Source organism: Amblyraja radiata, chromosome 16 (genome assembly GCF_010909765.2).
Source record: "Amblyraja radiata isolate CabotCenter1 chromosome 16, sAmbRad1.1.pri, whole genome shotgun sequence".
NCBI classification, from domain to species: domain Eukaryota; kingdom Metazoa; phylum Chordata; class Chondrichthyes; order Rajiformes; family Rajidae; genus Amblyraja; species Amblyraja radiata.
The window spans coordinates 5,518,557-5,531,065 of NC_045971.1; the positions used below are offsets into that span (position 1 = coordinate 5,518,557).

At 42.3% G+C, this 12,509-nt stretch overlaps 1 protein-coding gene and 1 long non-coding RNA gene across 3 annotated transcripts; one reads left to right on the plus strand and one right to left on the minus strand.

The window, feature by feature from the left end:
- Positions 1-418: 418 nt before the first annotated feature.
- On the minus strand, positions 419-5,150 carry LOC116981833. Of its 2 annotated transcripts, none has more exons than XR_004414300.1 (3): positions 5,013-5,150; positions 3,662-3,742; positions 419-494 (listed from the first exon to the last, which is right to left on the minus strand). It is a non-coding gene; the product is annotated as an uncharacterized LOC116981833 (long non-coding RNA). The 2 variants fall into 2 exon arrangements; XR_004414299.1 differs by lacking the exon at positions 5,013-5,150 and adding an exon at positions 3,827-3,916.
- On the plus strand, positions 3,944-7,031 carry hoxb1 (homeobox B1). The gene is made up of 2 exons (XM_033034952.1): positions 3,944-4,855; positions 5,637-7,031. Exons 1-2 carry the CDS (start codon positions 4,264-4,266, stop codon positions 5,966-5,968), a joined length of 924 nt encoding a protein of 307 aa, XP_032890843.1. The 5' UTR covers positions 3,944-4,263; the 3' UTR covers positions 5,969-7,031.
- The last annotated feature ends 5,478 nt before the right edge of the window (positions 7,032-12,509 follow it).

Below are 12,509 nucleotides of genomic sequence, written 5' to 3' on the forward strand. Positions count from 1 at the left end.
GCATTTTGTGCCCATTCTATAGACTCTTTAACCCATCCTTCGCCCGAATCTCAAACCTTTCGAGATATTTCTAGATCTTTCCTTACTCACGGCCCACTAGCTTTGAGAACCCAAGTGTGATGTCACCCCGATCATTCTTCACCATTCTTCATTCATTGCCTATGTTCTATTTTCACCATTGTCCTGGTTTTTTGACAATATCTAGTATGTCCACCATTTGAAACAGTTCCTATTTATTGAATGGTTGTACTGTACCGTCCTGTTTCCCCCCAACAGGGCAGCCCATTAGGATTTCACATCCGATTTTGATTTCAGGCCTTGAGAAGACAATAAGGAATAGAGGGGGGTTTGTTTAAGGGGGCGACGATACAATGCTTTTAACTCTGCACTGCGATTATATCAGTGGCACCTTATCGTTCGTTGAATGGAACAGATGGGACCGCATTTGGTACCTCAGACATGAGTGCCCCCTGAAGTCGACTTTGGGGAATCAGCTGTGACAAAAAGGAAAAAAGCTGCTCATAACTTTGCAGAATGCGTAGAACGTTTGTTTTTTCCACCCAATAAAAATAGATCATCACTTAAGGGGGGGTGTTATGTATTGGGGGTGGGGGGGGGGGGGGGTGGGGGGGGGGGGGCTTCCCTAATGCAACACCAGCAGGCCAAACTCTTCTGAAAAAACAGTATTTTCAAGGATAGGAAAAATACTTACACCTTGTTATGTGTACATATTCTACACAGGAAATGAAGAGAGAAACAGCTATGGCGTGTCTCGGTCAACGGAATAATCTAACGCTAGTATTGGTGGACAGTCAGATAAAAATAATTACAGATTTGTGCAATCACATTGTTGAAGAGCTTTGACGTTAAAATAGAGAGAGATCGACTTCAAAGATGCTGTCGCTCACAAAGATCAACAATGGTGACACCAATGTAGAACTTGCTCGGGATGGGGATAATACGGAAACTTCCTCGTTCAACGAGTTCTAACATTTATAACATTCTGTGACCATTCAAGATCGGCGCTGTAGCCTTCCTGAATTAACCCGGAGTCCGCTGAACGCCATTTCTTTCGTAGTTCAAGGGAGACAATATGTACTCCGGCATATATATATACTCGCCGTTGTGACCAATTACAACAAGGTTCAATTCGTTTCAATCCACCGTGGGCGCCTGGTCTCATATTGCCATGCATACAGGATAGTGTAAAGTGAACCCACTTCGATTCAGTTGAACGAAATGCCTGACACTAAATATTGCGAAAGATGGTGCCAATAGCGTCATGCCCATCCCCAACTGTACTAATCAATGAAATAACCCAGTACCATTTGAAAATTCTATTCATTTCGTGTCAAACTCGCTCTGTTCACTAACGTGGAACTTAATATGGAAATTGCCGGTTTATTAAAAGTAATTCGTGTCAGTACAGTTATTTTCAAAAGATTAATTAAATGACTTCCATTGTAGTTCAATGCTACAGGGGTAGGGACGGACGTTGCAGGATGCAGGTCGGCGCTGCTGGATGACTGAGACACCAAGCCGCAAGGTCGCTTCCTAGATGACTCAACGGTTTCACCTCGCACAAAAGTTTTCGCAACCGAAGACATTTTATTTGGCCAACACGGTAAAGATTTGACACCGTGCGGCAAGCAGCTGATAGATGAAGCACGTTCATGGCGCTCCCTTATAAGCCTGTATCAGCACATGTTAAATGAGTGGAGCGGTGAGACTCCAGACTGTGGCTATTGTTGGGTGGGACACTATATACTCGTTGGAACTTCTCTAAACTACTTGTACATTCAATCGCAAGCCGAAGACTCTTGTTTTTTTGGCTGACCATTCATTATTGGGGTTGGATAATGTTCTGTTACAATGACTGCTGGCCTCTTCACTTGCAATGTTTCTCTGTTGCAGTTGTGTGTTTCCGATAACACCCCAGTGTCTCTTCCCAAGTCACCTGCATGGCTAATGCTTTTCTTCCCTCTCTCTCTCTCTCTCCCCCCCCCCCCCACCCCCATCCGTCTTTTGTCTCTCTGTTTCTCGTGGTGTGTGCACCTTCCTTTGTGTGTGCACTCACATCCCTTATCTCTCGCCTAGCCTAGAGTTCTTCACCCGTGTCTCTCCTTGTACTTGTCAACCCCCTGTCACCCCTCTACCCATTTCATTTGGTTCCCTTTTCACGGGGCCACTTACCATTCTATCTCTCTCCTCCCCCCCCCCCCCCCCCCCCCAATAAGCAGTGGCGAAATGGGGCTGACGTCAAACATTTAAATTGCTCTCTCCCAGATCTGCGTTTGACATATGGATCCACCAACTGAATGAGTGAAGGCAAAAATAATGTTTCTTGAATTGGTTGACAGTGATAAGGTATCATTATGTGAAAAATATGAGCTCTCCATGAACCTAACAGATGGCGAGCGACGAGCATCTTCAATGTCTAGGTGCAACAGTGACACATCACATACTGTACAATTAATCTTTTTCTGTTAACTGAGTAAATTAGTATAATTGTAGGCCCCGGGCTTCTAGCTAATCACCACTAAACTGTGTGTATATATGTGATAACCAAGAATGTAAAGGGAAAACCATCTTATTATGTCAAACATATTAAATGTGCTTAAATGCTGAGGTAATAGTGCACAACCTGACAGCGAATGAAACTCGACTGTGAAGGACATTGTGTGAGATGTCTTCAATTCCCCCACAAAGTAAGAATAATCACCATTCACTTTGTCAAGGTACTGTAGCCTTCCCTCTATTAGTTAACAACGGGTTTGCTGACTTAAGTAAAATACATTTCAAAACTTGGAACGAGGAAATATTAATGATGCACAGAACATTTCCCTCTAAAGTATCTCTCCCCCCCCCCCCCCCCCCCCCCCCCCCCCCCCCCCCCCCCCCCCTCACTGGCATTTACCTTCCTTGTGTAGGAAACTTCAGCCTGAGAACTGGAAATATATATATTGCACCCACTGAGAAATCACATGATTGATTTCACCCACAGTGCTGTCAACGCTGCATCTGTTACAGGTACCCAGAAACTTTATAACAAGTCTAAGGCTTTGTAAGATGGATACTGCAAAAGTTGTTTTTTTTAACTCAAAAAAGCTTTTAAATTCAAAGGCACGCCATTTATTTCACTCACGGTGTTGATGTATCGCCTTATTGATAAATTGATCAGATAGAAAACATTCTCGAGGCCATCGTTTCTTCACAACCGAAATATGCCTCTTAAATAGACATTATCTTAGTTTTAATGATGTAATGAGGTTGAATTTTTCAAATTATGGAAAAAAAGATTCAATTGGATTGGCATCTTATTTTTTATGCTTTATCTTTCAATGAATTGGCTACATATTTTCACTGCATGAACATAAATGGCAATATAGTTATGATTTATGACACCGCCTCTCCAAATTTAACTCGTGGTTTTATGACTTTTTAGTAGATCCCAACGAATTACAAAATTGGGACATAAAAACGGTGATTAAGCAATATTTGTTATAAACCCTTTAATCAAAGATCCCACGGGGAACATTATCGTTCCAAAAAATCATACATACGTCTCGTAGCCTTTACACACACTGCAGCCCTTCACCAAAAGATCACTTCAATCCATTTAGAACGGATTATTTAGGTTATAACCCATCCCCCATACAACCTCCTTGCATTCCTCTAACAATTTCCACCTTTTCCAGCAGTATGTAGACTGCTTTAACCCGAGCGTTCCACATCTTTCAACCTGTGCATTAAAAAAAAACCATACCCACCATTAGGCCAGTTTAATCCAGATTAAACAATACAGTATATATACCGCAACACCTACTTGTGCTCTGCTGTGCTTCTGTGAGATAGTATTGCCTAGGTTTTGTAGCCAGCTGTTGTGTTTGGTTTGACCAAATCTTTTTAACACTTTAAAGCCAACTTGAATAATTCCAACTTTGCCCCCCCCTCCCCTCTTTTTTTTTTTTTTTTTTTTTAAGGCCGATTTGACATTTAAGTGTTACCATCAGATTGATGCGGATAACTTTGATTGAAGGCTTTTGTGATGTAAATGTCACGGCGGTGATGGATCACCCCATGCAGTTCACTAACATCGGGAGGTCTCCTGCCATTGGTGAGCCGAGTTCACGTGAATGTCCTCTTGAGCGATACCGTTTGATTGCTAGCGAGCCATGGAGGAAGTTTGCCGGGTGACATAGTGCTTGGGGGTTTTCAGGGGCAGGGAGAATCCCGAACAGGTTGGCCGTCCATCATTCGCCGATGGACAATACGAGGATGAACTCTTTCTTAGAGTACGCAATTTGTAATCGCGGGACAAGCGCCTACTCATCCAAGGGTTACCACCATTCAGAACAAGGGATAACAGCTTTTGCTCCTTGTGCAGGTAATATTGACAATTACTCTAGTGATGGACTGTTCTTAGCTGGAGGAAGCGCGCACAATACACTTCAACATCAGCACCAGCCAGTGGGGTATTCGCATCACTGCAGCCTGACGACTCCATACTCCAGCCCAGGCCTCAACAACTTTGCCACCCAAACTTGTAACACCGGTTACAATCACCATTATTTTTTCGCTCAAGAGTCGGACGGGGCGTGCTTTCAAAGCTCGGGGTACGCTGGCAACGTAGGAGCCAGTGTCAACCCACTCTCAGACGGTTACTGTGGGGCCTCGGGGACGGGTCAGTACCAACATCCTTACGGCCATGAGCAACAGGGCTTGGCGTATGAGACTTATGCTAATCTGTCGCCATCTCAAGAGGGGGAAAAGGAACCTTCCTGCACCTCAGATTCATCCTCATCTGGCCAAACCTTTGACTGGATGAAAGTGAAAAGAAACCCTCCTAAAACAGGTCAGTAAGTGAAGCGATCCGAAGATGTATTTCCCCGTGAGTGACTCAGGAGACTGGCAGGAATCCAATTGAAAGACGATTCGAAAATTCGCAATTTGAAACTGTAAACATTAAACAAAAAAGCTTAATGTAAATATTTTTGAAAAGTAATCTCGACCTGTAAATTAACACCCAATGTTTATTGGGGTCGTTTTGCAATGGCCCCCTTGCTCCTCCCCTTTCCCGAAGTCAATTGGTCTAAATAAGAGATAAACGGTAGGATGTTTCCAGATTTATGAAACTGAGCTGAAAATGGCAGGGAAATCTCACGGAAGGCGGGACTGCAGCTTGAAGGGGAATGTGTGATGATGTCCTGTTCGTGGATTTCCACTCGGTGAAACATGATCTCGGATATAAATTACCAATTTATTATTTAAGTAGTGAGTTTCACTTCGAGTTGGTTTAATGGCACTTCACTGTAACAGCTGGGGCAATATTTACTTAGGGAACCCCCAGCATAGCCCGGGGAGGGGGGGGGGGGGGGCGGGAGAGGAGGGACGGACATTTATTTTTTCTCCTTTATGACAATTAAGGGTTATATATTGTTCGAAGTCTTCTTCAATAAGTTGAGTTGAATTTAGACTAAAAGCCTCGAACTGATCCATCTCATGTTTCATGGGACAGTTATAGCTGGTGTGTGTGTGTGTGTGTGTGTGTGTTGGTTAATGGTGCTGGTTGTATGGAGGGGGGGGGGGATGCTCAAGTTGGCTCGCTGTAATTGTCTTCCTTTGCACATTTCCAGCCAAAATCGCAGATTATGGACCAGCTGGTCAGACGAACACAATACGAACCAATTTCACCACGAAACAACTAACTGAGCTGGAAAAGGAATTCCACTTTAACAAGTATCTGACCCGCGCCAGGAGAGTAGAGATAGCGGCCACGCTTGAGTTGAACGAGACTCAGGTCAAAATTTGGTTCCAGAATCGCAGGATGAAGCAAAAGAAGCGAGAGAAAGAAGGATTCGCTCCCAACTTTTCCATTTCCGCTGCTAAAGAATCCGGGGACGGGTCGGACACGTCTCCGTCCATGTCGCCCAGGTCATCCACATCGGAGAACATCCACACCTCCTAACTCTGGCTATCCCAGAAATAGCAATACCAAAGGGGAACATGACTCAACTTCCTTCATTGCAGTTCACTAATGATAATTGCCTTCCTTTTTTTGTGTCAAGGTTTTAATCAACTCAGGGAAAGTACCAAAAAGAAAAGTTACCATTGCACTTTCCACCTGTTTACTGGGGCCAGAATCACATATGTACACCGACGGCAGAATGACCACATATTGTCTAACTTGGTTGTGAATATATATTTTACTATGTGGTTCTGACTACCCGCCTTAAGTTATTGCTATTAACTTTGCAGGGAACGAGACTTCATTGCGCCTTACTGTAAATGCGTGATCTTCAGTCTCTTTTGTATTTAAGAGCCATGATTTCAAAATGATTTTGTTTTTGTATATATCGGAAAACGGGAAAATACACCTTTATTCTGCGGCAAGAAGTACCGTTTAAAAGATCTGTGAAACTTATTTTGCGATTGCACTACTAATAATGTAACAGGGTTAATGATTTTTTTTTTAAAGTACATGTTAGGTTAAGGAAAGGGCTGAAGACTGAGGAAGGGCGTTAGGTGTTAGCGGACCAATTCTTCGTTCACTTGATGGTATTTTATGGTCATTCTATGTTTTGGCAAACGTTTGATCAGTCTTAAATTGGGAACTGGAACTGGAACTGGGGCCCTTCCTAGCAACCGGACCGAATATTGTCCAGAAACTGACTTCGTTTGACCTTTCAGTCAGGTATCAACGTGGGCAAAGGTGCCACAAACGAGGGAGCGGAAATGTCTTTTAACGCGGTGACAACGCGCATGCATCCACAAAGATTTCCTCTCGTCGTTACCACTGGAGTGAACAATACAATTTCGTGGGGAAATGACTGCCCGAGGGCACCAGCATAAAATACATGGCTCGGCAAGAGTTCTCATCCGCTGATGGTGATGTGGCTCAATCATTTGCTGAGGTTTATCGCCCCAGCCTCACAACACGCCAGCAGCCCCACAAACGAGCTCAACATGTCCAATTTTCAGCCCCGTGTTTAGCTACCTCGTTCTAATAAAAATCGATTTGATAAAATAATGCTATGCTTCCGACTAGTTGTTTTTTATTGCACTTGTGTTCCTTTCTCAAGGTAATGCAAGCCTTATGAGATGGGTCTGTACTCTGCCATCAAGCTGCAATGTCAGTTACAATGCATGTTTCATTTTATAGAGTTACTGCACTTTGTCCAACCTATTGCCGGTAATCTGTCTGTTGGCAGCCCATAAATATACCAATTCACGGAATGATTGCTTTCAGCACGTGAAATGGACCCAATATTGGGGGAAACTCATTAGAAACCAGACTTTTGACATGCACGCGCAAGGGCAAACGGGTTAAATAAAAGCGTACATGTGTCTGTACATGTGGATAATTTCAACAACAACAAAAAAGTCTAATTTGGTCGCAGACAGAAACTCTGGAACGTTAAGGGAGGTTCTTTCAAAAGTAAATCTCGTTGGTGAGCGACATTAGCCAAGTACCTTTTAAAAAAAACCCAACCCATGTCTTTAAAACAAACGTCGAGGCGACGCGAGGAATGCAACAGCAAACTCCGGATGCACGAGTGACCTTTTTACCTCCAACCGCCTCTGGGATTAACAAACAAGTCACAAACAATACCCTCTTGCAGATGACACCATTGTCCACCTCAGGTGGAGAACTATCACACATACCAATGTCAAAAGTTTGTGTGAGGGGGTCGGGGTGGGTTGGGAGAGGCACAACTCGGAGTAAACGGGTTCGCAAGTAATATCGCAACTCAAGGCTGGAGATATGTCTCCAGCTGGTTATACGAGTTTTAAATTCTCACGTGGATTTGAATGAGGGACATACATCGATAAAGCAAACCATCTTCCCACCATAACCACTGTCCCATTAAATAAATTATGATGAGGCTGAAAGAGATTAAGAACTCCGCGCCGAAAATAAAAGCGCCAACGAAGGCATCCTAAAAAAATGGTGACTAAATTAAATGGGCTATGTTTCTGATCATTATAATACTCATCCCAAACAGAATCTCACGCGGAATCTCACGTCCTCATCTTCTTGGCCTTACACTCATACGCTGATTGATTTGCAGAAAATCCATATACTCGCGGACAGCGAATTAGATACATGCGTACACATGTATGGGGGTATAAATCAGGTGTTCAATAGCAACATGACATAAACATATACTTACGTACCAATATCCTCACCAACACATAACGGGTGCTTCTGACAAAACGCATCGTGTTTTTTAACGTAGATACCGTGGACTCTTTAATATCTCAGCTTCAAAGCAAATTAGGAAACTTTCGAAAAACTCCAAACAATAATGCCGTCGCGTTCCAAATTTCAATTAGATAATTTTGTTAATGCGGAGATCGGCGTAGAATATAACTAGTAGACAAATTTATATATATATATATATATATATCAATTAATATAAATATCAATATATATGTTATATATATATATATACACAAGTGTGTATGTGTGTTTGTTTGTGTGTGTGTGTGAGTGTGTGTGTGAGTTTGAGAGAGAGAGAGAGAGAGAGAGAGAGAGAGAGAGAGAGAGAGAGATAGAGAGAGAGAGTTGGTAATCCAATAATTTTGCAAACTGTGGCATGCTTTTTGCTCTCTTCCTGAATGCAGTTTAAATATTCCAGTGGTGGCAGGAAAACATATAGTGGCGCTTTCAAAAGCCGAGGGAGAAAAGATCAAAACCAGGGAGACAATTCATGAGAGTATCGAGATCCTGTGTAACTTTATGTTTCAGGAAAAAAAATGTTTAATGCAAAATCATCTGTCTCCGCCAGTCATTTTCATTCCAGCGTCTGTTGACTTTCTATGTATGCTTAGGAATAGTACAAACTTCGACCCAACCGGCATCCTGTTCCCAACCATATGCAGTGAAGAATGCATTTCAATAGAATGCTCATGCCGGGGAACAATGAAGGGACCAGGCAGCATTATCTGCTTTAGCCTTGTGCCGCAGTCCACAACAAAGACACGTACAGCTTCCACTAAAATCGGGCTGTTGTTACCGGAATCGTTGCAAACAACCCGGCCTCTCCACCGCATGTGCCTTTGTCCATCCCTACTGTATTGTAAGGCTGCTAGGATTTCACCCTCCGACCACATCATCGTGTCATTCCGTTTAGCACTTTTCCGTTACCTACCGTGTCTTTTACATCAACATTTTGTTAACTTTTTACTCAACTTTCCCCTGCCACTGGTCACGGTTCTGACGCCACGATTTCTTGTGTTCAATGTACCTTTAGGTTTCGTTTAAATGGGAAAAATTGAACATTATGAGACCGTGATTGGTAAAAGTTAGAACCAATTCTTGCTGCCCCCCCCCCCCCCCCCCCCCCCCCCACCCCTTCCACAATTAAGTAAATATATAAATCAATAGGTGACTGTAGTGGCCACCAGAAAACTTCCAGAGAAATCAGAACTTTAAAAAAAAAACGGCTATAAGGCTCCAGGGTCCCTTGTTCTTGATGGCTGCGGGGAATTTAGTTTGCAAAAGAAAGAGAAATAAGTGTTTTCAAAGGGACTAACTCATGTCCTTAGCGAACATCGAATGTAGCCATCTGCTGCTGACGAGTTTGTGCTAATTGCACTTGTTTTGTGGGGGGTTCTCACCCGCGCGATGTGATCCCTTTTGATGTAAGAGAAACCGCGTTCATAAAATGTATGCCGGTTCCCTTTGAACTCCGAGCAAACCTTTGTCATTCGCATTTCACCCTCTGCAAGTTCGGTGCTGGGTTGGCTGGCACTTCACGCGTTTTACAATCAAATGCTTGTACTTTCCTCCAGCAAAATTAAAAAAATAAATAAAAATGCCGAGACAACAAGATGCTGGAATCTTGAGCAAAATACAAAACAGGAAATAAAACAGGCTCCCACAACCAGTTTAGGAACAAAACAAAAACAGGGCAAAGGTTTAGTCACCCTTTCAGTATTTCATCTCTTTTGCCACGGTATTAAGGCCTTCTCGTCTTAACCTTCAAACTTATATTGTTGTAAATGTGAGTTCTTAAAATGTTACATCAGATATTGGTCGCAAGTCCGGTTACTGCAACTTCCACAGAGGGGAAATGGGAAATGGGGCAAAGAAATAATCGCCATGCGGGCATTCAAAATGGGATTTATCCCTCGCAGAGGCCAATAACCTTTATACCTGCCTGAAGACGAATTTCTCTCTTTTTCCGCCTTTATTTCGGGCTTGCAACGTTGCAACTAATCCGAGCGGACATTATTAGGGAGTTAGGAAGTAACACGCTATTGTTCAAAACAAATAACGAGAATAAGTCTGCGTACGCAAGGATATGCAGATAGATGTTGGATTACAACAACAACAAAAAGGACAAAAGTGCTGGAGTGACTCAGTGGGTCTTTGAACGGAGGAAATTGAGAGAGAAGGGAAATTCTGGAATTCTGGGCAGAATACCGGAGTTATTTTGGCAACACTCACACACACATCAGGAGTCCATGTGTCTTTGCTACATCTCATGTGTGTTTTATTTAATTTAAATTCTCTGCTCCCATTCATAGCACAGATTCAACTTTCAGAGTGACGCGAGTAACCAATTTTCTTTAACAAGTTTTCACACACAAAAAAACGAGAATTAAAATGATTGAGTGATTGGGGAGAGAGGGTAAGCGCATGGCAGCTTTTCCCCCCTATTTTTGAATTTAATTACTGATCACCTCCGTTCCTTTTTACTTCGCAAGCAGGTGAAGGAGAGTTTGACCTCAGTGAAAAACAATGAGGAAGTTGCAGTACAATGTTCTGCTGCTTGTGGTTTTACCCCGCTTTAAGTTTACAATTGCTTGACAGGGCTATTTCACTCCGGCCATCAGATGGACTCGTTCAATATTTACTCAGGCTGAAAGGTTTGCCTAGGGCCAGCCACAAGAAGCCAGTTCTCCTTCTCCAGTCCTTGGTTCACGGAGAGTTCACGCCGAAAATTAATTCAGCAGTCTGGGTCACTCTTGATTAAGCGTTCGTAACTCCTCGCTTAGGGTCAACCTTACACCAGAAGGAACCTTCTCTCTCTTCACTCCCTGCCGTCCAAGGGCATTGCAGCCCTGAAACAAAAAAATCTCCCCTATTCCATTCTAGCCTCAAAATTGATTTGGCAAAGTTTGCAAATGTCAAGATAAGGAGCAAATAGCGTCTCATTTAGATTTGGAAAGGTCAAAGGTCGCATCTAAACTGAATATATGAATAGTTAATAGCAGTTTACGGAAGGCGATGGAAGGCCACGCCTGTCGCGACCTCCCAATTTGGAGAGAGGGGAATATTACAGTCAAAATGAAAAGTGGATCTTTTTTCTTTTAAAAAAATGAACATTTAGTCCCTGAAATAAAGCGGATGGATTGTGTCAGAACAATGGCAAATATATGATTTATTTATTTTTTAAAGTGAAGGCAATTTTTGAAGTTTCCAAAGGCTTTATTTTCCAGATTACCAGAAAGTTGGTTTATGCGATGTGCAATCAGTTTAATTATTTAAACATTATCCACTATATTATGTCAAAATCCATCAATATTTGATTTAACTCAACACAGGGGCAATGAAATATTCGTAGCAAAGTCCCATTCAGATGAATCTATATTGCATTAATGAATGTTCCCATTTGGCTTTTTTTTTGGTACCGGGGTCACAAAAGCTTAGTTCTCATCTATCAAAGAAACAAGACGTTACGGTAATAACACAGCAGCGATGAACTGCTTCAGCAATGCATTATTACAGCCATAAATTCTTATTCATTACATTATGAAAAACAGAAGGGCATGGGGAAATTACTGCCGAAAATACAACATCTGAAATTTAAGCATAAATATCACAAATGATCACTATTTTATTTAAAAAATAGAAAGCAGCAGCGCAAACTCATTTGGCGTATTCGCAAAAGGATTCGTCTGGTCTCAAATCCTGGCGTCGCAATTAATTTCATTCGACTTCATTGAAGACAAAAATGTGTTTGGGGGAAGTTTCTCCCCCCCCCCCCAAAGGTGCCGGAAATATCTGACACCGAAGTGAACTTCACGCGTTTATTTTCCATCACCGGATAGGCACGGGGAATAAGCTTAAAACAATGTTAAAAGTTTCCGTTCACTAAATGCGACATCATCTCAACTAAAGAAACCGCGCGTCTCCATTGTCATAAACAGTCCCTTGCGTTTGTAAAACTTAAAGCAACGCATTTATAGTAGGTTCGTTATTTTCTTTGGATATTTCATGAAGCGTATTTCCCACCCGTCTGCAAATTCAGTGCACACATTAAAACAAAAATTGACCATAAAGTTCACAGCTATTTTTACGATGCATAAAGTGAACACATGCATACTCTGGTGGGGACGAATTGCATAAATATTTATACGGCTGTTAAAATAAATTTTGTGACTTTTTTGTTGTTGTGGGTTTGTTCTTCTCGCATATCCATTTTACATTAAGGAGAAACACAAGGCAGTCGCTAATAAATCCAATCGGGAAATAAGGACAAATGTACTTGTCGAAA